Source organism: Larimichthys crocea, chromosome XV, assembly GCF_000972845.2.
Source record: "Larimichthys crocea isolate SSNF chromosome XV, L_crocea_2.0, whole genome shotgun sequence".
NCBI lineage: Eukaryota > Metazoa > Chordata > Actinopteri > Sciaenidae > Larimichthys > Larimichthys crocea.
In genome coordinates, this window is record NC_040025.1 from 2,859,763 (window position 1) to 2,886,009 (window position 26,247).

Sequence of the window (26,247 nt, forward strand, 5' to 3'; positions counted from 1 at the left end):
ATGTTTGAGGGAACCGAGCTTAGAACTCAGTCATCTTCTTGTGTGTGTCAGCCTTCCTGTGCTCACTCTGGATGGACAGCTCCTGGGCTTTCTGCTGGGCCAGCAGCCGGCGGGCCGCTGACAGCTTCTCTTCCAGCTGCTTCACTCTGGACGATCCTTTGCACACACAAACAACAAAGATTAGGAGGTGGGGAGAGACGCGGAGACAAGTTGTTTTTTCTTTTCCAGAATAGGTTGGCCGGGAAACAAGTGTCAAACTCGAATCTTCACACCTCATTTACCTTTTTTTTTTTTTTTACAAACTCCCACAAGCTTTCTCATTTGTGAATTCAGTTAATCACCACTTTCCTGACTGGAACTTCATTAACCACTCATACAACAGATTTTAGTTGGTAAGCAGCATGTATGTACGTGCACGTGCACCCTCATGGAGGAGATAACGGATAACAGGGAGTTGAGGTCCACTGTAATTAACTTCATTACAGAATAACTTGGTCCTTTAGGTCAGCTCAGCTTTCAGAGTCAGATTAGATGTATAGAAATGTACAATAAACAAAACACACTTGAGAACTCAGTACGACCTTCTTTGTCTGCTGAGTGACTCACTCAGTTTCTGGATCTCCCTCCGTCTGGGACACCCTCTCAGCAGCCTGGAACAGCTTCACATTAAGACTCCTCTTGGTACCTTTTCCTCCCCTGTAAGCCTCCACGCCTGTGGCTGCTGATGGCGCAGCAGCACCCCCCTCAGCAGGATCAGTGCTCTTGCTTCAGCTTGTGGTTCAAAAGTCAAAGACGTTATGGCCCCTCCGGTGGCGGCCCGAGGTTTCTGCGTTTCTTTGGCCTGCTTGCCTGTGTGCCATCTTTAGCGGCCTTGCTCTGGGTGCGTCTCTGGGTGAGCTCAGCACACTGGTCCAGAGACTTTCCTTTGGGTGACCACTGCCATGACTGGCTCTACTCGACCCTCCTGCATTTTTCCTAAGCCTGAGAAAACAAAGCACAAGGTGAGGAAGAGGAACACGTTCATTTTGTACATCTACTGTGTTACAGGGAAAAATGCATTCTGTTATTACAACACATTTTTACAGTAGAAATACCATCTCATATTGAATTTCAATCAGCTAAACTCAATACCAAATGCATTAGAGTGCCTAAATATTACAAATACAATAATTATGTAGAAACATGCAGTTATAAGTCAAAAAAGGAATGACAAAAAGAAACTGAAACACAAGACTATGTTTAAACGTATATTTTAAGGTACGGTATGTAAGGTAAGATGTGATATATGCTTTTTTTAAATGACTCTTGTCGCCCTCTAGTGTCTTTTTAACTTATGATACCCAACTTACCTTAAAGGTAGAATTCTACTGTATGTCTATTCATAGTAATGTTTTTTATTGTCATTAGGATGTCCTGCATATATGAATACATACAGTATATGCCTCAGTCGACCTGGTGGGTCAACTTCTTGCTATGACAATACAACTGAGGCACTATGTTGGTTGCGTGACAGAGAGGTTATAAAGAGGTGTGATGTACATGTTACATGCTTTTTATCAAATGCTTTAATTGAAATATCTTAGCAAACCACACATGACTCATGTGATCAGGACCAGCACAATGATCTCAAAACCTAAGACGTCTGTTATGTTGTTGCTCTTTACTTACCTTTTCCATACTCATAGCCCATTTTGAGCATAAGCTTGGATCCGATGCCTCTGGTGTGTGCTTCCCCAGCACCGAAATTTGCGCTGTTTGACGTTACTGTGGATTCTTCAGAGTCCAGAACTGTTGGGTAACAAGTGAAAAGCAAAGCAGTCAGTTATAAAAAGGGAGAATGCCATCCAACGACTTTTAATGAGCAACGTTTTATTGGCCATTGAAGGAATACAAGGCATTTAACTGAAGGAAGCTCATAATTTACCACAAGGTCACATTTTATCTTTTGGAAGATTTAAAAGACTGGCTCGCTCAGGTTTTGATTGACAGAGACACACCTTTTGCATAAACCATTTCATCTCCATCTCCGGTGTCGTCCAGGTCAGAGTCGAGAGAAAGTGCGTCGTCTTCTCTTAAAGGCGGGATAATGCAGTCGGCCTCGACCACAGCATCCTTCAGAAGCAGTGAGTCAAACTTCACCAGTGTGTATCCACTGTCGATTTCTAGATTAAGAAAAAAGATTAACCTAGAATAAAGTGCTTCGTCTACCATTCTTCTTGCTACGGTCATTTTTTAAAAAACGACCCCGTCAATGAAATACCTTTGATTTTGGCTGGGTACCAGATGCCGTCCTCTTGTCGGGCCAAGCAGGACGAGCCTTCTTCAAGATTACTGAGGTCACTCTCGAGGAACTCTCTGAGCTCTGACACATACACCACCTCACCATGGGAAACCTTCAAAAAATGGAAAAGGAATTTTTCCTACTCTTTTCTGTTGCTATGTCAGGATGAAAACGGCATCATGTGAACAATGGGGGACTCTTGCGGATGATATCTGCGTTACATAAAGGCAGATATGGACAACAAGTGGTACTTTACCTGCAGTTATCTGGGAAGCGACATTGTCCTCCAGGTAGAAGGACAAGGTTTCAGGACTTCTGGGTGGGGTACACATAGAACACTTACTTGTTCCTTCTCCACTGGTGGTTCTGCCCCCACCACCATTGCATTGTGATACTCCAGTGTCCCCCATTTTGTCTGTAGGGCGCTCTTACTTTGGTACAATGAGCACATCTTCTTCCTCCTCCTCCTCCTCATCTTCACACATCTTCTTCTCTCTATATCAGAGCTACCACCTAAAGAAGACTCCCCGAGCTCAGAGTAGAAAGCATCGAACTCCGGCGCTCAAGCTGCCGTTTGCACGTTTGTGTCACCGCTGCCTCGTAGGTGTTTGACTGCTGTCCATTGCTGTCCTCCAGGCTGGCCAGAAGCAGACTCTTCTTGACAGACACCAGACTGCCTCTGTGAGCTCTATGAGCTGCAAGGTCCTCTTTCAGTTTGAGCAGGTCTGACTGCTGGCTGGGTCCAGGCCAGCTGACAGGGCTGTCTCCACCTGCTGCAGCTGGGCACCATAGGTGGAGATGGCTGCCTCCATTTCTTCATCCATACTGACACTTGCACGGGGCGGGAGCAGGGATGGAGAGCATCAAGCCCTCCAGGACACCTGAGGACAGACAGGATGATTTAAAGAGGATTCAATGACAGACCTCAGTCAGTGAGTGGATGGACAGACTGGCCTTCCTGTGTCATGTTTTAGTGTTCATTTATTATGGCAAGACTCAGTAAATATGCTCCTGTATCTTTCGAAGTCCAACTTCACCCAGAAATGTAACCTAATGTTGAGCTGAATTGCTGAACCACCACCACAACAAGCTAGTCCTAGCTCAATGTTAGCCGTTCAGGCTAACTTTTCAAACCGACTATAATAAAACTACAATTACCTTCGTTATTAGTCTCGTTGATCCACGGCACCCGGAGAAGTGAAGCCATGAAATATTTGCTGTGTTCAGAAAACAGTCTTTCAAATAGCTAAATCCACATAATCACAACAGAAAACCGGTCGCTGTCAGGCTACGGAAGAATGAATGAAAGGCGCACTTCTGTTTCCTTTCAAATAAAACGCCATCTGGCAATTGAATGCTTAAAAACTTACACATGTATCTTGCTAATGTTAACACATGTTGTGATTATGGGCAGCGTTATTTTTTTATCAGAATAAACACGGTAGCGGTTTTTGAACAAAGGGTTAGGCGAACTTTTTAAAATGTTTTGCTCTTTTATACTGAAGCTACGTCGCCAAACCCGGATGTTGTGTTTTTTTAATTTTTTGTTTTGCCCTGCTTCAAATAGTGATGGGAAGTTCGGTTCTTTTTAGGGAGTCGGATCATTTGATCAGCTCGCCAAGAAGAGCTCTTCATATTACCACGTATACCTTTCATAATTCAGCCAAATTTCACTGCACAAAAAGATTAAATAGAAAAAAGGGTGCACAAACCAAATGGCACAGCCACTTTTACTGACTCTAAAAACTTGAATACTTGCAAACCGAATTTGCACTGAGTACAGCCAACTGTATATTCCATTTTTATAGACTCACTGTGTATACTGTAAATACTGTAAATTCTGTCCATACTGCCATATAGCCCTACATATACTTATTATATACATACTATTATCTATTTATACTGGTAATTCTGTGCCATATTGCCACACGGGTGTCTTTCAGCTTGTATATGTTTTTAGTTTGTTATACAGTCGTCCCTCGCTATAACGCGGTTCACTTTTTTAGTGTAATTTTGCATGCTTTTTTTACAGTGCACTTTACACCGTTTGAACGCGCATTGTGTTCTGCGTCCTAAATTGGCTAAGCGAGCACGCACATGTGTTCTTAAAAAGGTGTATAAAAGGTGTGGTTAGGGGTTTTACGGCCTTAAAACATGTATAATAATTGTAAAACTTACTTTGCAGATTCGTTTATTTGCAGGTTTTTTAGAACGTATCCCCCGCGACAAACGAGGGACCACTGTATTTTATTTTTTCACTTTTCTATATTTTATATTTATGTATTATGTTTGCGCCGGATAAGAGGGAAACGAAACACTTGTATGTCCTGTACATATAGAAGCATTGACAATGAAGTTGACTTAACTTGACTTGAGGCGTAAGAACCGACTCTTTGAACCATCTGTTTGAACCGACTCGTTCACGAACGACACATCACTAGCGTCAAACATGTGCGCGGTCGACGCAGAGTCATGACGATCCCTTCAGAGTGTGCGATACCACAAGTTTAACAACAACAACAACAATAAAACATGTTCATGGACTTCATGCTGCTCACACTGCTGTGAAGGTGAGATAGCGCTTCCTGTTTGTTGACGCTGTAGCAGCGTGCTGTCAGATGACTGCTGTCACTGCACAGACATGATGTTGTTATGTCACGGTGGGCCTATTGGATTGTGATTAAATCCTCAAAATAACATCGTGTACTATTGCAAACTCAATACCGGTTAGTATAACAACTAAAGACTCTGAAAAACAGCACCTCCACCTCCACCTGTAATATTTATGATGGGCTAGACTTTACTAACATCAGCTGCTGGTTACATTTTCACCTCATTAGTAGGCACTGGCAAAATAAGAGATGGACACATTCATATCAAAATGTACATTTTAATGATCTTCCTGCAGTCATGTGTTTCCTTTGTCTTATTCTCACCCCCTCCTCAAAGTGACCCCTGCTGTCATGCCTCCAACCATGGCTCAGATCAGTGATCCAAAGATTGCCTTCGCCTACCTGCGCCCGGCCTGCGTCCTGCTCACCCGAGAGCCCACTGTGACCAACGTGGAGACGCTGAGTGGCCAATTAAAAGAAGTCAACGATGCCACGTTGCAGCAGCTCCAAGAGTATGTCCTCTTCCCTCTTCGATTCGTCCTTAAAGTCCCCGGGCCAAAGAAAGAAAAAACGGTGCAGGCTGTGGCTGAGGCCATGTGCCACGTCCTGGAGAACACTTGTGTCCAAAGCTGGGAGACCCTCCATGGTCTGTTCTCAGAGCTTTGCCTCTGCCTGTGCTCTCCAGCCGATCCTGGGAAACCTGCGGACACGTCGGAGGAGTTGAAATTAGCTGTGCTGAGGTGCCTGGACGCGCTGTTTCACGCTGCTTATGGTGATATCTTCTTTAAACTCTTTGAACCTGTCATGCTGCCTGGACTGGGAGCTGCCATATCACTGCTGCTGGCTCTAGGAGAGAAGGAGAAATCTCGAGATATACAGGTAGCGGCGCTGATGTGCCTCCAAGCTTTGACTCTGCAGTGTGACTGCACTCAGGACCATGTAGTTCCATCCCCGGAGGAGAGATGCACTATAGGCAGCACCATGGCTTCATTCTTACCTGGGATCACTACAGCTGTAGCCAGAATCATCACAGGAGATCTGAGACAAGGCCATACAGTCACCGTCAGAGCCATCAAGGTATCATATCTCTGTGCTTAGCTTTAGTTTATTAAATTACTGAAACAGTTGACGGATCAAGGAGTGTCCCTTGTTACGAGTCTAGACTAATCCTTTTTCACTGACATTCAGGTTTGGTCCAGGACTGTGGCCCTCGTCTTGGATGACACCCAGCTTCAGGCCAGTGAGCCCAAGAAGACTTCGTCAGACCTGGGGAGAATCGGACAGCTAATGGTCCGTCGGACGCAAGACTGGGTGAAGAGCACGGTGGGGAAACTGTCTTTGCTCCTGAAGAAGATCATCTCCTGCACCTCGGCTCACCAGCACTGGAAGGTTAGACTAGAGCTGGTGGAGCTGGATGACCACCTGCTGTCCCGGTGTAGCCAGTCACTGGGGGAGTGTGTGGGGCTGCTACTGGAAGCGCTGGTGGGAGCAGTCAATGATGAAGATCCCAGAGTCAGAGAGAGGTGTGCTTTTATTGACATTTTATGTAGCAAAAAGATTCGACTGCTTGATACCAAGACGTTTAATGAAACTTTTCTCTTCTCCTGTAGGTGTGAGGTCGCTCTCAGAGAGGTCTCCCAGAGGAATCGGAGCTGTGGCAGCAGCAGTGCTCAGACATTCACTGACGTACTTTCAGAGAATCTTCACTCTTTGGCCACCTCCCTGCCCAGACTGATGAGGACCTCTGATGACCAGAAGAAGCTGTTTGTCCTCAACGTGTTTCTGGGTTATATAAAAGTCTTGGGACCGCTGGTCTCTGTGGTACTGAACTCTGGTGCACACCTTGAGAGGATTTCCAGAGCCTTGATGCAGGTAAGATTAGCTACCATTGTATCAGATCATACTTCAAGTAGCAGTTTTATAGGTGTTTGTGTGTTGCCCCTGAACAAGAACCCCTTGCAAATATTTGTTCACAGCTTGTGACAGACACCTGAAAAGAAATGCTCAATCAGTCATCTCAGAATAACTCCACTACATGTCTTTGTATCATATTTCATTAAGTTGCTTATTTAATCATTTCCTAGGCGAGTGCATAAAAATAAACAAACCTAAAAGTGTCTGAAAGGTGTGAAACATTAACTATACTGAAACATAAAAAAAATTTCATGCTCTTTCTAGTACACAGGTCTACTATCATAAGTCACTATTAGCATATTATTAGTCTATAATGTGCTTGGTACTTATTATTGATCTCAACAGTATTACAGCATTCTTGTGTATTATTTCTAATGTCACTAATAACAATTTTAAATATTCCTATAATATTTCTCTGTCATCAGTTTTGCATGTATACCTGAAACACATTAATTTAAACACATTATGGTTTCCATTTATTCTAAAGTACCTTAAATCACATATTGTCAAAACACTGCTTTATTCCTTTACAGGTGCTGGAGCTGGATGTGATGGATGTCCGCATTGTGGAGGAAAGGAGTTACGCTCCTTCCATAGAGACGAGCTCAGGCTCTGGTTATTCTGACGGTGCTCACATACAGAGGAAACATTTTCTATATTTCACAGACGAGAAGATCTTATGTGTGCTCATGGAGATCTGTCGGACATTAGGTATGAGCGATGGACTTACACTTAACATTTATGTCAGATTTATTTAACGGAATGTAAAGGGGTTATTAAACATTTGTGGATCATGGTTTAAACATTTTGCACCTATGTTTGACATTTAGTCTGACAGCTCACTCCAATAAATATATTCCCCTCTTCCTATCTTTAGGTTACTATGGCAACATTTACCTGCTCACAGATCACTTTCTGGATCTGTACCAACAGTCTTCAGTGTATAGAAAACAGGCTGCCATGGTCCTGAACGAGATTATCAGGGGTGCTGCAGGCATAGCCGTAGCAACAGAGGGTCAAGGTGTGGAGAGTCAAGTTCGGGGACAGTCCCCCACCCAGGAAGACCTTAAAGTGGCAGTAGTGTCTGTCATGGAGGAATACACCAGTCTGAAGAACTGGCACCTGATTACTGTCAGCGAGGAGACGGATATAGATCGACAGGACCAGCAGGTGAGGATAGCTTCAACTCTGCAACTTTGATATTTTGTCCTCACTCAGGATTTTACTTTACTTTAATTAGATTGTTTGCATTAAATGTAAAATGTAAAATTGAAGGAATAGTATGACATTTTCTGAAATATTTGTGAGCACGTTCTTACTGAGAGTTAGATGAGAAGTTTGATACCAGTCTTATGCTACGCATGAAGCTTGAGCCAAAGAGTTGATTAGTTTAATTATGGTCCAGAAAAGTCTAGAAACAAGGAGAAATGTTAGCCGGGCTCTATCCAAAGGGAACAAAACCTGCCTGCACATCTTAAGCTCTGTATCTACTTTGTTAAATTCATGCAAAAATCAATAGATAAAAATGAAAATTTGTGGTTAATTCATGCAAAAATCAATAGATAAAAATGAAAATTTGTGGTTCCCACATGGAGTTACAAGCTGAAACTATTTCTTGGCTCTGCTAGTGACTCCTGGAGTCTTCACTGGGTTGCCTTGCAACATTAATAATGACAAAAAGGCTCCACAAAGTCCAGGAAGTCACTCCAGGTGGATGTTTTTATTCTTGGACAGAGCCTGGACAGCTGTTTCTCCCTGTTTCCACTCTTTATGCTAAGCTAAGATAACTGCTGCTGGCTATAGTGTCATATTTAATGTTTGTAGTTGAGTATTTATTAGTTTCATCATAAGCTGTAGTGTTTTTTTTTTTGTTTATTTATTTTTTTATGATAGTATGGCGGTATTTGTCAGGGGCAAGATTTAAGAAGTGCAGAATAGGTATTACAATAATTACAAAACACTGACTCACAGTCATTTAAACGTCCCAGTCTCATCTCTTAGACAGGTTTATAGCTCAGTTATATTTAGCTATAATAACCTTTGGTACAGATTTGAGAGTGATTTCAATCTTCTCATCTAACCGTCATCAAGCAAGTAAACGCCTTTCCTAGAATGTCGAACTCCCCCTTAATGTCCTTTTAATGGTTTCAGATTTGATTAGGCAAAAGTTTCATGGTCCATGAATATTGCATCTTCGTCAGCTAGATTTGCAGATCAGCAAACTCTCTGGGAATGATAGTCACGTGATGATCCCACTCTTCACAAAATTATATTTTGAATGAAGAAGTGTTATTTGATTTTTTGTTTTGTTTTTTTGTTTTGTTTTATATTCTGTGAACATTTTCTAATCAAGTGTGATATTGGACTCCCATGCTGAGCACATATTGCACTACTGTGTCTGCATTTAAATTTGATTACGGTCAGATTGCTCTAAACAAAGCACTCCAGGCTGTACTGACAAATATATTATTATTTTGCTCACAACATGTCGCTTAACCGATCGCTGTTCATTCTTATGTCTGAACAGGCTGAGTCAGAGAGGGGAAACTGCGTCAGGCTTTCAAGTAACCACTCTAAACTTTCAAGGCTGGACTATTGAGCTGACAGGCAGAGTAAACATCTCAGGTCCTTGGAGGCCTGAAAACATTGGCAGCACCGTGTTAGTTTGTAGATAAACAAAAGCAGTCTTTCTGTGTCAGCTAAAACTAGCGCCCATGGAGGCTCTCCACCAAATGAAGAGAATTCTAAGCACGCAAATGTACAGAGAGGTACAAAGGATTGGCCACTGGGTACACTCTCAAAGTCAAATAAGTCACATTAATGAATGACACTGTAGAAACTACAGGCAGCCAGCTGTAAATTCATATTTTTATGGGAACAGGACAGCTGCTGACTTTATTCTGCACTGATAAAGCACGGTAATAGTTACTTTTGGCCGATGTGAGCTCTAATAATTGTTGACAGCAAAGCCAATCAAACTCTTTTATGAGTTGAGAGCCTGAACAGACAATGGAGTAAAATCATTTTATGATGTATTGATTTTGATTTTGATGTGGTGACATTTGTTTTGATACAGCTGTCTGATGTGTCATTTTCAAATACATGCACCCTGTAGAGATTTTTTTTTTCTTTTTGAAACGTAAAGGTTTCTTATCCAAACACATTGTGCATCTTTGTGACCTAAATAACATGTTCAATTTTTCTCCTCATAAAAACATTTGCAGAGATCATTTCTACATAATCTACGTCCATGTTAGCTTGGTAGCAGTTTTTTTTTTCTTTGTTTTTGTTGGAATTAGCTTCATTTCTACACGCCAACAATTGCCGGTCTGTGGAGTAGTATAAAACCTTTTGGTGGACTATGTATTGCGTTGCGTCCTTGTGTGCATGCAGTAGATTCTTACAAAATGGGGAACCATTCTCAAAAACACCGCCGCCACTAGTGGTCAAAAAATCCACAGGGAACCTTTTTAATATTTAAGCAATATTTTCCTTGCTACTTAATACCCCCTCATTTTTACAATTAACAAACTTGTATGATATACAATAAGAATTGTGTGGAGAAAGTCCGCCAAGTGATTAAATCAAAATATACACACAGATGGCTCCTACATTAGTCTGACTTAAGGAGGTCTACCTGCTGAAATACAAAGTAAATGTGACCCCCAGGGTGCCTCGTCCTTATCCCCTTTCTTCAGCTTTGTTTTGTGTCCTTTTACGTCTACACACTATTGTGTGATGCTAATGACATTTGTCTTTGGTCTTTTCTGTAGCTGCTCAGCCCATCCAGGCTCCTCTCCATATCAAACAGTAATTTCAGCAGCACAAATGCAAACTCTCTCCAAGTGATCCCTTCCTCGTTTGCCTCCACGTCTACCTCATCGTCCTCCTCCACACTCCACCAGCTCAACAGCAACATCTGGCAGCTGTGTATCCAACTCGAGGGCATCGCCTGCTTTGCTCAGGCCCTGGGGCGTGACTTTCGTTCCTTGTTGATGACATCACTGTACGCCGTGCTGGAGAAAGCCGGGGAGGAGACACTGCTGGTCAGCCAAGCAGCGCTGGGCTCAATGCAGGACATCAGTAAGGCCTGTGGCTACCCCTCGCTGAAGGAGCTGATCAATGAGAACTCAGACTACCTGCTCAATGACATATCAGTTAACCTGCAGAGGCTGAGCCAGCATCCACAGGTGAGACTGACACAGTTTGATAGAATACACAGAAGCAACAGCCAACATTTGTCTGTGCAGGAAGAGGAATTCAGTTATTTGAAATGACTCGTAAATAAGAAATATGTAGAAGAAAGTCATGAGGTCATGTTGCTGTTAAAGAGTCTGAGAGTCTTCTGGTGTTGGAATGAAGGACCTGTGGCAGCGCTCCTTCTTACATGGTGGGAGTAGCAGTCTGTTGCTGAAGGAGCCGTCCACAGTCTCATGCAGGGGGTGAGAGCTGTTCATGATGGATGTCAGCTTTGTTAACATCCTCCTCTCCCCCACTTCCTGTATGGCCGTACATGACAGAGCCAAAGATTTACAGAAAAAAACAAACCTCAGGTTTTCCAGTAAATATTGGCTTAATAAATAACTTGAAGAGCTAATCAACTCTGAGAATTCATGGCTGATAATATTATGTTGATCAGTTTATCATTTCAGCACTTCACTAAATTGGCATAATAGGTGCTAACATCTATAGCATCTGTTGCCTGTCCACTTGTCTGCTCTGCCAAAACACCGTTTCCTCTCATTAGTGCACTGTGGCGGCTGTTGACTGATTCAAAGTACATCAGTTTTCAAGAAAATATGAAGAAAATACATGTTATTCTTTGGGGAGGATACAAAGTCATTCAGCATCAAAAGGCTAAAGTCCAACGTCACAAGTAGTAATAAGTCATAAGGTCATTAGTTAAAGTTGAGTCTCAATTTTGTCTCTGGTCATGAGTCTGTCTCTGGGTCTCACGTCATGGGGCCAGGTGAATACTGTGTTACACGGGTTTGCAGGTGTCTGAACATGTATTTCATCACATTCTCGTCTTGTTGGCCAGGCTCCACGGGTGTTGACAGTGATGTTGACTCACTCTGACTCCAGCCTGCTGCCTCTGGTCGGGGACATCGTTCAGGACGTGCTGATAGCTCTGGATCTCAGCTACGACCACACAGCTGCTCTTTTCTGCTCTGTGCTGCACGCGCTCATGAAGGCACTGGGTGAGAGCTCTCAAAAGTGATGTATCTCATTTATCACATATGGTGAGGGTGAAATGGGGTAAGGGACAACATGGGTATATGTCTATATAGAGTGTACCATAGCCATGCCATACTGTATTATACCTTCCCACTCTCCACCACACTTTGGTGAAAGATCTAGTCTAGTTATGTTCAAAATAAAGATAAATCATGGATTTTAAGTAGTCGTGGAAGGTTGTGAATGTTTATGGCAAAATGTCAGGGTAGGAAAACTAAGTGATCACAAAAAATTTCACACATTTTGAACCAGATGACACCCGGTTCTGCAGCTCTCAGGTGCTAAAAAAGGTGTCATGCACCTGGCTCTGCCACTAACCTTACCTGTACTTGTTGTTCCTTTCCCCTTTAGCGCGATGGTTTCCTCCCAGTTGTAGGAGGACCAGCGAGTCTGCCAGACCCAACCAGACCTCCACTCAGAAGGAAGTCTTCAACATCCGTCAATTCCTGCTTGATCAGCGCAAACAGAAAGAACTGGCAGAGGGCATTGGAATAGAAGAGGATGACAGTGAAGACTTAGGTAATACAGTATGAAGACTAAGGAGGAAATGATATGTCATTGTAGTTCTAGAAGAAGCTCTATTACAGTAGATGAAACTTATCACATCCATCATCTACCTGACCGTCTCTCCAGAAGTCCCTCCTCCCACAGAGTGTGAGGATGTTGAAGATCTCGGTGGTCCTGATGTGAAAGCAGAGCTTCCCCCTCACCTCAGCATCACTAAGGATGTTATGGAGCGCTGCATTCACCTGCTGTCCGACCCCAGCCTCAGGCTCCGACTCAAGGTACTGTCTGTCGTGAGATGTAGCGAGAAGGGAGTGTTTGTTTTTATCAGAATTACACACTTACCATAATGAAGATCCGATGGAGAATGACAGTTATATTGTTTAACATAAAGAACTTCATGTCAGACTGATCTAATATGAGTTGGACTGACTGATTTTAATGCCAACAGGTCAGCCACCCCAGGCTATCTCTGAGCTATAGACTTTATTACTGTGAAACAATCGATAACCTGCTGATGGCAAGAGGAAATGCAGATCTACTTTGCTAACGTGGCTGTCGAATGAGCAGTAAGAAAGACAGAATAACTCATTACGAGTTATTATCAGTAAAATATAACTTCTCAATATATGAATTCTTTAACAGGGCATATGTTTTCTGTGTCGTTTAGGAAAGTCATACTGTAGGAAATTAGTGTAATCCATGAACTCAGACGTCTAGCTCGACTGTTTGTCAGATTTAGTAGAAGCTGTAGAGAAAGTCTATTATTGCAGTTAGTTATTACAATTCATCTTGTAGATGACGTGAATGTCTGCACCAAATTTTATAGCATTCAACAGTTGTCGAGACATTTCTCTCTCATGAGGGCGTAGTGACAGACCGACCAAACTGACAGACTGACATTGTCATCCCTTCACCGGCGAGGCAAAAAATTCAGATGATGTTGTGTCAGTGATGAATCAATCATTTTGTAGTTTGAGACTAAACAGACAGTTCTGCTGAAACAGGCAAGCTGTAACGGATTACTCAGGAACTTTGGTCTTGCGGTAACCACAGAGGTTGTGTTACATCACCCCAAAAACTATGTGTAAACCAGATATACACATCAGTTTGTGTAATGCATGTCTTTGTCCAAAGGTATTGGACGTGCTGGAGCTATGTGTGCGTGTCCTGAGTGAAAAAGAAAATGAATTGCTGCCTATAGTCCATCGCTGCTGGCCCGCTCTTGTACAGAGACTGACAGCTGATGACCCTTTAGCTGTCCTCAGAGCCTTCAGGGTGAGTAAAACTGAAGATCTTTAAGAAAAGGATCGTTGATTTAATGTATAGGTGGAGTATTTAATATCTGCTGTGTCGTGTTCATGTAATGTTTTATTACATTAATGTCAAAGGCCATTATGTGCACCATCTAAATAATTCTGACTACATTTGAAATATTCAAAGATTCATGTTGAATCAATCTAAGATTGTGGGTTTATAAAATAAATAATAATAATAATAATAATAATAATAATAATAATAATAATAATAATAATAATAATAATAACAATAACAATAATACATTTTATTTCAAGCATCTTTCAGGACACCCAAGGTCACTTCACAAATTAAACGATAAGGTTTAGGCAGAATATAGCTATGATGGTTACTTGCAGGCTTTTTATAATTCTGTGAAAAATAAAAAAAAACATTTTTCAATCAAAATATTTGTAGAAATTCTACAAGCTGTCTCGTCTCTTATGGTCTTTCACGTTGTTGTTCCAAATACATGTGTCAGTTGGTTCTACGTGTCATTCAGAATTATTCTACTTGTCACTTGTCATTGTTGGCCTATTTTTGTATGTATTTCTATCATAATGTCCCTGATGAATTGACAAAATCAGACATACCTACGTTGTAATGTTGCTACAGCTGACAACTACAGCTTTCTATCAGCGATGTGGCAGCTTGTGTAAATACTGTGTGGATAAATGCAGCGTCATTTGTCAGTCGTCATCACTACAGGGACATTTTATCCCATTTCTGACAACTTGCTATGTACATTACATGCCGAGTCTCTCTTCCAGGTTCTGTGCACACTGGGTGAAACATGCGGCGACTTTCTGAGGAGGAGGGTTTCTAAAGAGATTCTGCCCAAGCTGAGCTCCTCGCTGATACGGCAAGCTCCCATCAGTGCCAAGGCCGGACCCGTCTACACGCACACCCTGGCCTACAAACTGCAGGTGGCTGTACTGCAGGGGCTGGGGTCACTGTGCCAGAGGCTGGACCTGGGTAAGAGGATGGAACACACACACACACACACACACACACACAGAACAGTTATAGGACATCCAGTCATCCTTCAGTTCGCTCTCAGAGAACACAGTGTCTTTTGCACCACCAGGTGGCAGTCTGGTACAACAGTGAAACCAGACAGGGTTAACGTCTCAATTCTTCTGTTTTACTATGGAGACATGATTTAGTGTTGCATTTGGAAATCGGCATCTCAAGGAGATGAGAATTCAAAATTCAGATGCAGTGCATCTATTTATCTAAACCATTATTTAAAGTTTCTTTTTGGTTTCTGTCAATCTCTTGGATGAGGCACAGTAACTGAGGGCTCCGTTCCACCACAATCAAGCAAGAGGCACTTAAAATCTGCACAGCAATCATCAAATCAAGAAAGTAGGATGTTTAACTGATTAGCTCTGAAATGTAATGTGTTTTTTTTTTATTATTTTTTTTAGAGTTGTGTATTTTATGCCTGCCATAGCTTCAGTGTCAAGCTGAAAATGTTCATTCAAAGTGGCCTGGGGGCTCAGTGCCAGTGTGTCGCCAATGATGTAATTATGGGCTACTTGTCTAATTTTTCATCAATCATTAATGTTCATTAGGAATGTCACAGGCATGCAAGGTTCCGATTGTTTCAGTTTCCCAGCATTGGAGAAACCCAGTACTTAAAAGCACGTAATTAAACTAAAAGCACGTTAATGCAGCGTGGGGAGTTCTTTTCATCTTAATGTTGGTGCCTTTACGTCTATGCAGGTTTGAGTGGAAAGAAAAATAGTCATTTCATTGATTAAGTGTTCATTATAATCACTTCTGCTTTGCAAGGTCAGCGAGTGTGCAAGAAGTAGTAGAGGATTGACATGGCTCCGATTCAGACGGCTTCTTATTTTGGCTCCCGCGAAGACCTGGGATTTGGTTTCGAGGAGTGCAATCTCCACTCTGGTCACCAGCACAGTTGGGTGTGGAACCTCACCCTGATCTCATCCCCTGCTGATGCTCGTGGCAGACGGATGAAAAAGTTAGCGGCTGGTAACGCAATGTGTCACAGAGGCAACAAAGCTGTCTGCGGCACCAGCAGTGGAGTTAGCAGTGACAGGACTGCAGCGTACAGGGAATTCCAAACTAAGCATGAATGAGGCAAAAAAAATAGAGATTCTTTGAGAAATTAGATTTTAAAAATACATTTTACAGTTCAAACAGAAGCTCACTCTGTCTGGCATCTGTTACATGAAGCATATTGTACCGTTCACACTGTATAATGTGCAAAAGAGACCTGTATATAGAAATACAGGCAGACAAATGTCCACTGTGCATCAGCAGAAATACTTAATAGGTCTGCGTGTACATGAGACCCAAACTGCAGTGTGTAAAAGCTGTTATGTTCTATGAAGTCGGGGTCAGGTTTCTGTGTAGTCGCGGGTGTGTGGTTTGGCTTCACAGTGGGTGTGGACAGGGCTGGTTTAACAAGGAGGCGACCCCGCGGCTGTGCAGAAGAGGTGGAATTTGCCGTCACGCGCTGGTATTGGTGACAGAGGACAATCTCGGCAATAAATGCTCATCTGGGCAGGTGGAATTGGCAGCAGTAAGCTTTTGCACTCCGACCGCTCGTCACGCAGTGCTCTCCAGTCGGTCCTTTCGCTTTTCTAAGGTTGTAAGTGAGGTGCAAAGAAAAGGTGAGAAAAGCCATCAAGTGCACCAGCAGAGAAGCCATCTGTACCCGTCTCCAATAAAAGAGAAAATTTGGCGTACTCGGTTTGATCAGACAAAGCCAGATCAAGTGGCACATTCATCTTCGGCACCGGTACGCATTAAAACAAATGAAGAAAAAAACCCTTTAAGTGAACTTACAGTTTTAAGTACACGCACTTACTAACTCAAAGGTTGTGTAACCATAGCAACATGCCAGGCAACAGGTATTTCAATTTAATACTTAATCTACACGTTCAGAACATTCAACAGAAATGTTCTTAAAGCAGCACTAATCAATATATTTTTATATTAACCGTCTGGGGAGCAATCATCCATGATTGCAAAAGCAGTTGATAGGGTCATAGATAGCTCAGACCCCAGAGGGTTAACAATGGATCAAATGATTATTTCTAATGAGAAATGCCTCATAGAGATGAACACAGTTTCACTCAACTCTGTGCAGCTTTTCGAGCTTTGCTCATGCCATGGTGTGGGCCTCTGCAGGTGATGTGAGCTTTTTGGGGGTGTTTCTTTGCCTCTCTAGTCAAAAAAGTCCACAATGAGAAGACCTGATATCTAAAAGATATATTATTATATTATATAGCCGAGATAATGTTCATTACAAAGAAATACACTTCTAACAAACCAAGCTGCATTTGAAGCTGTATTCTAGTCTCTGTTGTCTTGGTGGAAGCAGCAGCTGTGGCTGTTTCTACCCTTGTTTACCCTTGTGTGTTTTTTTTTTGTTTGTTTGTTTTTTCTTCTACATTCCCACTAGAGAGAAAAAAAAGTAGCTCTGCAGCTACAGTTACACCATTAGGGATGTAATGATACATTCAGCTCACAATTTGGTTTGATTTGCCACACCGGATTCTCACTTTGATATTAACACAGTATTTCAAACAAACAGAAAAAGCCTGCAAAATGCATGATTGCGGTCTTGAGCACAACAGTGAATCTTCCACTGTGGCTGTGAGATTAAACAATACAATGTAGTTTTTACAAGTAAGTAAGTAAGTAAGTAAGTAAGTAAGTAAGTAAGTAAGTAAGTGATCTATACTTTAATTTCCAAAAAAATGTATTAGTCTCTCAAGTGACTGAGTCCTTGGCAAGAAAGTGTAGCTCTGTCAATGTGATTACCTCCCATTGTGTTAAGTTTTGTTCTCGATCTTGTCCAGCCACCAAAAGTATGCAACAGCTTTAATAAAAAATACTTCAAATAGAACGGGTTAAATAGCTGTGTGCAATGGAAGATTTTGAGTCACAACATTTCTTAAATTTTTTACGAACTTGTAAAGAAGTCAGTAAATGTGCTAATTGGTCGTTGGACCTTTCGAGAAATCCCTCAATATTTTCGTCCGTCTTCATATTCCTCTCTTCAAGCCTCTGGTGCACCGACAAGAATGCTGATGCCCTCCCTCTGTCTGTCTAGTGATGTCTGGTTTCTCCGACATCTTTATAAGAGTTGCTCTGCATTTTAATGTGTGGCTGACTACGCATTATTGCTTTTTGAACAGTGTGTTGGACCAGAGTTCATCACGAAAACAATAGATTTCCAAATAGAAACACATAGAATGTCAATGAAAGTATTGCTCACGGTAAAAATCAAATCATTATGATGCAGCACCACCTTACTTTACTGTTTCCTGTCTCCATTCTGTCTTTATTGTGTGATTAAAGCAGTGAAAATGTGCATCAGCCAAGATATGTTTTTGCCCGCTCATGTCTGCAATATAATAATGCTGCAAATAATTTATTGCACATGTAGCAGAATACTGTTTTTTTCCTTATACTGACAAATGCTAGGGGGACTGTACACACTGGGCAACATTTTGAGTTGAGATAAGTGTAACTAGGAGATAACGCCCAAACTGAACAGCAGACATTTCATAGCTAGATAAGCACAGGTGTAACTAATGTGTGCTCATTAGGACTAATTAGTTTCTTCTGACAAGATTGGGTTGTTATTGATTATTTAAATTCATTTTTAGTTGATGCACATTTTAATTACTTGGCTTAGTGAGAGGTTGGTTGATTATACTGGAAGCCATGAAATTAGTTGAGTGAACACAAAAAGAGTCAAGAGTAAATTTGAACTTTAATGATAATTATGCTCTATTAGAACTTATTATGCATCTTCCATCATTTAATTAATCTGACTGTGCCAGGTGGTTTGTTATACAGAACCACCTGGCAAACAAAAGTCATGTACATGCAGGGTCTAATCATCTAATCATATGCACAATATTTGATGACTAATAAACATGCTGAATGCATTTCTTTCCTCATTTAAAGATTGATTAAAAAACTCCACATGGTACCTTTTTTTTAAAGCATCAATAATAAAAAAAAAAACAGTATTAAAAAGTAAACTGACTGTGCCAGATGGTTTGTGGCACAAAAAACATTTGGGAAGTCTCGTTGAAAACTGTTTGGAAAAGGGCAGGCACTTTTAAAAAGTACAGCCCAGGTGACTGGATGAACCATCTGATGATGAGCCTGTGATAGACAGTGATGTCGACCTTTCAACTAATCACATCAATGGGACGTCAAACTCTTCCTGAAGCCGATCAGGAGAAGAATGAAAACGTTTTTTTTCATTGAGAAAAGCCAGCAACTATGCTAACCCCAGCAAACGGTCACCTCTCACAAACCTTCACACAGCGGTAAACCATGCCAGTAGTTCCTCATAGTAGAGAAACTGACCTGTAACCACTTTTCTCAGACACTTGACGGATTGAAGCATGGCAGGATGGATTCACGCATGATCTCGTAATCTTGCAAGTCCAGCTGCCTCACGTGGTCAGTCAACAAGTATTTGCTGGAGTCTGGGAAGTCCGTGACACGTTTGCTGGCATTTCTTCTCCATTCTAATGTTTGATCTGACTAAAATATGGACCACTCAACCATGTTTGCACACTTTAATGCATTTAGTTACTGCAACATGATTGCCTGATTGAATCTGCCTCATAAAAAGGCCTTTAGTGTATTATGGGTTGTTCCCGGATTAGTTATCTGGGTTATGTTTCAAATGTGATAGTGAAATTCAGGCTCAGTCTTCAAGTCTTAGGTGTGAGTGGATTCCTATCTTAGTTAAATACCTGTGCAGGGGTGTCGTTTAGCTCAGTTTGTAGAGCAGCCGCCCCATGTACAAAGGCTCTGTCCTTGCCGTGGCGGCCCAGGGTTCGTATCTGACCTGTGGCTCTTTCCCGCATGTCGTTCTCCATCTCTCTCTCCCCACATTCCTGTCACTCTTTAGCTGTCTCTATCAAAAATAAAGCTTGAAAAGGCCATAAAAAAAAAAGAATTACGCTGTTTGAAATTCAAGGACTAAGGGTGAATTGAAGAACACTTTGCATAACTAGCAATGCACTAAATGGGGGTGGGTACAGATCCAACATTTGGGAGTCCAGGTTGCTCACTCACTGTTGTGTCGGAGACAATTTATGTCTGTACATGATTCCATGAGTTTATTTAGGGCCAAATCGTCAAGCGTCATTCAAGCGGTTTCCCCTTGCAGGTGCATTTGATGATTTTTGGGAGATAGACCTGATGTATCGTATGCAAAGAGCTCGCCTTTTACAGTACAGCTTTAAAAAATGGAAAAGCAACCTACGTCCCATTGCATGACTGCTAGAGACACAAAAAGGCAACTGCAGCAAGATTACTTCCTCGCTTCAGATGTTTTATTTACATCTTTCATATGACTGGAATGTAACCAGGTAAAAAAAAAAAAAAAGCTTTTTTCTGTCACATGAAAGGTAAATGTCTAGTCCGACCTTTTTTAGATCCAAGCGGTTGATTTTCCTTACCGGCGCTCAACGCTGTGTCCTTCTCCATATCAGGACGAGGGAGATGTAGAGTTGGGAGATGGAGAGAATGTGAAAGAGCAGGAGAGAAACAGTCGACGGCTGCAGCCTTACTCATGTGAATACCGATTTGGCTACAGCTTACCTCTGGGACGCCTGCAGCAAGCCAATTACCAAGCCTCAGTCACAGAGAGGGAAAGACAGAAACACAGATTGACTGAAGCAAATAATACGTTTCAGTCCCAGTGCTTGCTTCAGCTCCAATTCTGCCCTGTTATTCATTTACCACAAAATCTAACAGCACCTGGCCCTCTCCTCTTAAGTATTTCTCACTTCTCTGCTTTCCTCCAAGCACCTTGATTCCACAAAAGACTACAGGCTATGAGTGCAGCACCAGCAAGGGGGAAGAAAAGAGATAAAAGCGTGTTGCTAAATAATCCCATTTAACTCTGAAATGTGCACTGCTGCTTTTATTCTTGACACACAGTGAGCAGGCCTGGTTCAAGCCGAGTGTGGGTTGAATTGGCAAATAGAGTAAGCAGAGAGAGAGAGAGAGAGACATGTTTTGAGATGAGGCTTGAAAGGCAGCCCAGTTCGCAGCTTAGGGAATCACTAAATGTCTGCTGGGAAAGATGGAGAGAGCGAGAAGGGGAGAAAGAAGGTGCAAGAGATGGGAAAGAAGAGATAAAAGTGAAAAGAAGTCAAGTGGATGGAGGGGAGCAGGTGCTGGCAAGGTTATGAAAGATGTGGTTAAAGAATTGTAGGAAGGATTGTACATGTCACGTGTACATAAAACTACAGGAAGTGAAAAAATATGAAGGGAAGAATAGAGGGAGAAGAGGTAGCCCTTTTCACACATATTCACTCCTCAAAAGAGGGAACAGTTGAAGTGTGTGAATTCCAAAGATGTGGAAACAGCCTGCTGTGAATCTTTTTCTCAGCCGTCTCAGCAGTTTCTCTCTGCTCATTAGGAGTTAGAAAAGGTAAAGTCCAGACATGATCTATTTCTTCCCCCCCCCCTTTTCATCCTCTTCTCTTTTCCTCTTTTATCCCTCTTTCACCCCCAGCACAGTCTTACCATCTTACCACGCTAGACTTTAGGCCAGCAACATCGTTAAGTTTTTTGATCCAGTGGATTTTAGGGAACAGTATATCAAGTTGATGTTTGATATTTGACACTTGATTCCTTATATCATTATATTTTTCTTGAGTTTTGGTGGCTCAAAAAAGCTGTGAGCTTTCTGGGCTTGATCCAGACACATCATACGTTTTGACATGATTGAAACTCTTATTTTTATGAATTTAATATTATATATTGTTCCTGCAAATTAATATGCATGTCATTTACAATTTGCTTTTCTCAGCCGAGGCAGACCTGGATGCTGTTTGTGAAGCCTGCCTGCCCTACTTGAGCTGTAGGCAACCTATCAGACTGCAAGAGGCCAGCCAAAGGTGAGCTTGAGAATAACTTTGAGCTGATTTATTTGAATCCTTTTATGCTAATATTGCAATATTTAATATTTATAATTTATGATCTCTTCTGATCTTTCTTAAATGTCAAAGACGCCATGTGGGCAAAGGAAACAAAAGTCGTGCACGTGTAGTGTTTCTAACCAGTCATTGTGGAAACCTACCTTCCTACCCTTGTGAGATCTAAATGAAAATACACTGTAAAAACTCAGGATCCAAATCCGTATTCCTCATTTATGCAAAAATACTATCCAAAGTCAAAAGTTTCTTTGCCACAGCACAGCAAGGAAATAATGAATTGTCTAACACCTTTGTCTTTGTTCAAAAATTAAAATATGTCTGGAAATGCACATTAATGGAAATACAACATATTATGAGATAAATAAGCCTATTACAACATTGATCAACAACGATCATTTAGTGCACAATCATGACCTAGCACTACAGGCCACCCTATACAGTACGTTATTGTAGACCCAGTTTAAGATACTAGCTTCAGCTGAAGATTTTTTACAGTGAAAATAAGTTAGAATCAACCAATAACCATTTCAATGTACATTTTAAGTAAAAACCCAAGTAAAGGATTTGAATTCCACCATTTGTCCATTGAATGTAGATGACCTATATATGGCTGGTAGAAGTGTAGATGTATTGCATGCCATAATTAGGTCAAATCCTATTTATTGCTAAAAACTGTCAAAACTCAAATAAAACATAATATAGTTAATGAAATATATCAGTGACATTAGAGCTGACCTTTGTACCTTCACTTTGACTTTATGTTGTTAAAACATTCACTATACTGTGAATAACTACTAACTATACTGTGTTAGTATTGTTATTAAGTTAATGTTAATATTCTCATGGTTACACTTGACATGACGAATCACGACATAGCAGCAAAATCCACTCTGGCTGAACCCAAATGTCAGCCCCTTAGACTTGTAGACCGGTCCCTCGTGGGACCTCCAGTCATACTGTGACATGTGTGATGTGTTCACTGTCACTACATCAAGTCTGTGAGGGTGCCGGCTGGGCTGCAAGAGAGTAAAATGCACAATCACACCTGACTTCAGGCCTCGCTTCTTGCCATGGCTCCAACATAATCTTCCTTTCCTTCCTTAGCAGATGTGAATGGTATCCATAATTGCACATTTTAGATTTGTGCTGCAACTTACTACTAGTTTCATTATGGATTATTCTGCTAATTATTCTCTTGATTAATCAATTTTATTTGGTGTCTAAAATGTAACAAGTGAAACAACCTCAGGTGATGTCTTCAAATTGCATGTTTTCTCTGAAATAGTCCAATACTTGCATAAGTTACAGTCATTAAGTCCACTGATCTACAAGTAGAGGGATGTCTGGATAGCTATTGAGTACCCCAACCAAAAAAAATAGATCTTCTTATATCTTTGTCCTTTTAGTGTGAAGAGTCACCCACACACTGGCTAGAGCTCCATTTCCCAATAGTGCTCCTATGAAAGCACTCAAATTTCTCCACCCATTTAATCTGCGAATCTTCACATAACTGTCTCTGAGCCATGCTATACTGAGTATTAAAACACATACTTCACATGGTGCTATAAAGGACATACATGTTTTATACTTGGGATTGCTCAGTATGTCATTTTTTTTATGAGGTCTGCTGTATCAAAGTGTGTAGGAAACAACACACACCCCGTAAATAAAAAGAAAAGGGAACAGTTACAATGCTTTAGGGAAACACTCCTTCAGCTTCACAAAGTGTGTAAGACCACTTCATAATATACAGCTAGTGAGCGAGCAAACACTAGTATATGGAGTGAGAAAAATTGTCCAGATATACTACGAGCCATGTCAGCCTTTTGCCAGCAGGTTTACTTGTTTGTAACTACCCCGACTTCCTTGGAAACCTCATTATTTTTGGGGACATCTGTGTTAAATAGTGAGCTGTGGTTCGTATGATACATGCCACTTCTCAATCATGGTTTCTGGCAGAAAGCTAAACCCTCTACAGCCAGGTCTGTGTCTCCACACCTTTTTAAATAGAATAAAAATAGAACAAGTGGCACGTCACTCAGCCTGTTTACTGACACAGGGAGCAGGTTAGGACATCTATATTGGGGAAAAGTGACACAACCAAATGTTTGCTTGTTTCATTAGTAACCGGTTTAAGATGAATTTTATAATCTTAGCCTTAAGATGCTTTTTTAAAAATGGTTGTAAACATGAGCCTGTTGTCAGCCACAAAACAACTTTAAATACAATTTATGAAGTATATTTTAAGGGCCAGTACACTCTGCCAGAACTGCAGTTTAGAACTAGAGTTTTTTTTTTAAGTTCAAGTAGCAATATCACAGTGTAGAAAAACTGTTACAAGGAAAAAGACAGTGATGAGCTTTGAGTCTGAAACTGTGGGACTTTGCTCTAAAGTCTGTAAATCTGCTGTGTTCTGCTCAGTTTGTCACTTTGGATTACAGGGAGGTGTTTTCGGATATTCTGCACTCAAGCTAAATGCAGCTCAGGACCGATCCTATAACCCATGTATCTTTCACTCCTCTCCACAGCGTCTTCCGACACTTAATCCAGGTGGATCCGGATGCCTTCTGGTTCACTCTGAATGAGCTGCACTGTCCGTCCTCTTACATCCCGCCCCACCCCGACCTCCATCCCATACAGCTGAGCGGCATGGGTCGGCCAAGAGACGAGTACTCTGACAACGTGCTGAAACTGCTGAGGGAGGAGTTTGGCTCGGTCGCAGAGACAGTCGACCAGCCAGTCAGCTAATGAGCGAGTGATTGATGTGATTGACTCATCTCTCAATTGGACGGCTTATTGAACCATTGACTCGGGCGAGTCAATTAACTGGAAAGAAAAATCAGACAATTGTGCCAAAAAGCAGCGATCAGATATGGTTGTGATAACCTTCATGCTGTACACAGCTCTGATAAGCAGCAAGGTACAAAGGGAAAATGTCAGTGAAGCATCTCTGCTACTGTTCACTCTTCTGCTGCAGGTGGATCCTTTCTGACAGGTCTTCTACATTAGGAGACATGCAGTGACAGGATTTTCATTTCATGTGAAGAGACTGACTTACACTGTGTGAAAATGTTGTTTTCTATTCCTTTTCATATTGTTTCTTTATTTTCTTAATCATATTTTATGTTGTTTTGTTTCTCAAGAAATACCTTCATAATCAAAATAATCACCAAAATACAACTATTGATTATTGATTATTGATTATTATGTGTCATGTTTAAGTTAAACCTCCGAATGTTCATCATTTGAGAACAGGGCTGGATATCAAGCCTCAAAATGTGTCTACTGTGGCACAGTAGTGAAAAGTTCAAATCTCAAATAGTAATTTTTTACTTATACATCTTTCGAGGGAAAATTCACACATCATAGTGTGTTCACAGGTCTTGGAGAGTACAACTTCATGACGTTGTATAAAGCCAATTGTTGCTCCAGAAAGAGCCGTGTGAAGTGTGAAAAATCGCCTCAAGTCATAGCACTTGAGTCAGCGTAGGATGAGATGAGTCTGAAAATGAAAAAATCTGCAGGGAGTTTACCAGACCTTTATAGCCCGCTCCTCGTTTCCACTTGGGCTCTGCAGCTAGATGCTATATTAGCTGCCAGTACAAGTACAAATTTAACACACCTGAATCTCCTAAAGGACTGTTGGTAGGTGTGTTGCTTTGTGGGTAATATAGGTGCCAGGTTTTGACCAGGATGAAGAATGCATAGACGATAAAAATAAAAAGTCAGTACATCTTTTTACAAAGGTTTCATCTTAAGGTGAAGAGATGGATTGTGCAGGATAAGAATAATCTATCATTTTCATTTTGTCAACAAAGTCTGATATAACCTGCTCCTCGCTGCCAAAGCTCCAGTGTTACTCAAAAACTATTAAAAACATATCAAGGGGCTGGGACACTGTTGCACCATATGGTTGGTTCATTACGATGAACATGTGCACTCTAATTTTTTTTTAGTTAATCAGGGCTGAAAATAGTCCACAATTTGTTTACAACTACAGTTCCCAGCTGCTCTAGAAGGTTGTTTAAAAGGATATACATTTTTAAAGGACATCTTCAGTAGGACACAGTTGTTATTGGGTTACGTACCACCAAACAGTGTAGGGAAGAGGTTTTCAGGGAATTTGCTTACAATAAAACCGGAATCATTGGTTAAGAATACTATGGCAGGTGTATCCAAATGATGGAGGACCTCAGTTAGTGAGGGGACTAACCTTTGTGCTATCGTACCATCCACATGTCCTGTCAGCAGAAGATTTGTCAGCTTGAAAGTAACACCAGGGCACCAGGTTGTGTACTTATGGGCAAATTGAAGCCTCCTGACATGGATACTGGCCAATCTATCATTGTACCTGTTATCACTCAGAGCCCTGCAGAGATGTTTAAATGAACTAAGCAGGGATCTTCTCCATTATCACCTCACTGATGGCAGAACCTGGACC

General features: G+C 41.4%; 1 protein-coding gene and 1 pseudogene across 2 annotated transcripts; one reads left to right on the forward strand and one right to left on the reverse strand.

Annotated features, from left to right (window-relative positions):
• On the reverse strand, positions 1-3,105 carry LOC113747777 (zinc finger CCCH-type with G patch domain-containing protein-like; annotated as a pseudogene).
• A 1,572-nt stretch (positions 3,106-4,677) lies between these two features.
• tti1 (TELO2 interacting protein 1) lies at positions 4,678-24,991 on the forward strand. 2 transcript variants are annotated; one of them, XM_019270884.2, is made up of 14 exons: positions 4,678-4,851; positions 5,231-5,970; positions 6,082-6,416; positions 6,504-6,765; positions 7,341-7,518; positions 7,685-7,977; positions 10,581-10,997; positions 11,849-12,008; positions 12,397-12,564; positions 12,679-12,830; positions 13,687-13,827; positions 14,616-14,820; positions 21,680-21,767; positions 24,335-24,991. In XM_019270884.2, exons 2-14 carry the CDS (start codon positions 5,245-5,247, stop codon positions 24,552-24,554), a joined length of 3,345 nt encoding a protein of 1,114 aa, XP_019126429.2. In that variant the 5' UTR covers positions 4,678-4,851; positions 5,231-5,244; the 3' UTR covers positions 24,555-24,991. The 2 variants fall into 2 exon arrangements, with proteins under 2 accessions (XP_019126429.2, XP_027144604.1); XM_027288803.1 differs by lacking the exon at positions 4,678-4,851 and adding an exon at positions 4,871-5,007.
• Positions 24,992-26,247: the final 1,256 nt, after the last annotated feature.

Coding starts and splice junctions, on each gene's coding strand:
- tti1 (XM_019270884.2), top strand. CDS start 5,245: ATGCCTCCAACCATGGCTCAGATCAGTGATCCAAAGATTGCCTTCGCC. Junction 10,998..11,848: donor GGCTGAGCCAGCATCCACAG/GTGAGACTGACA, acceptor CTTGTTGGCCAG/GCTCCACGGGTGTTGACAGT. Junction 12,009..12,396: donor CGCGCTCATGAAGGCACTGG/GTGAGAGCTCTC, acceptor TTTCCCCTTTAG/CGCGATGGTTTCCTCCCAGT.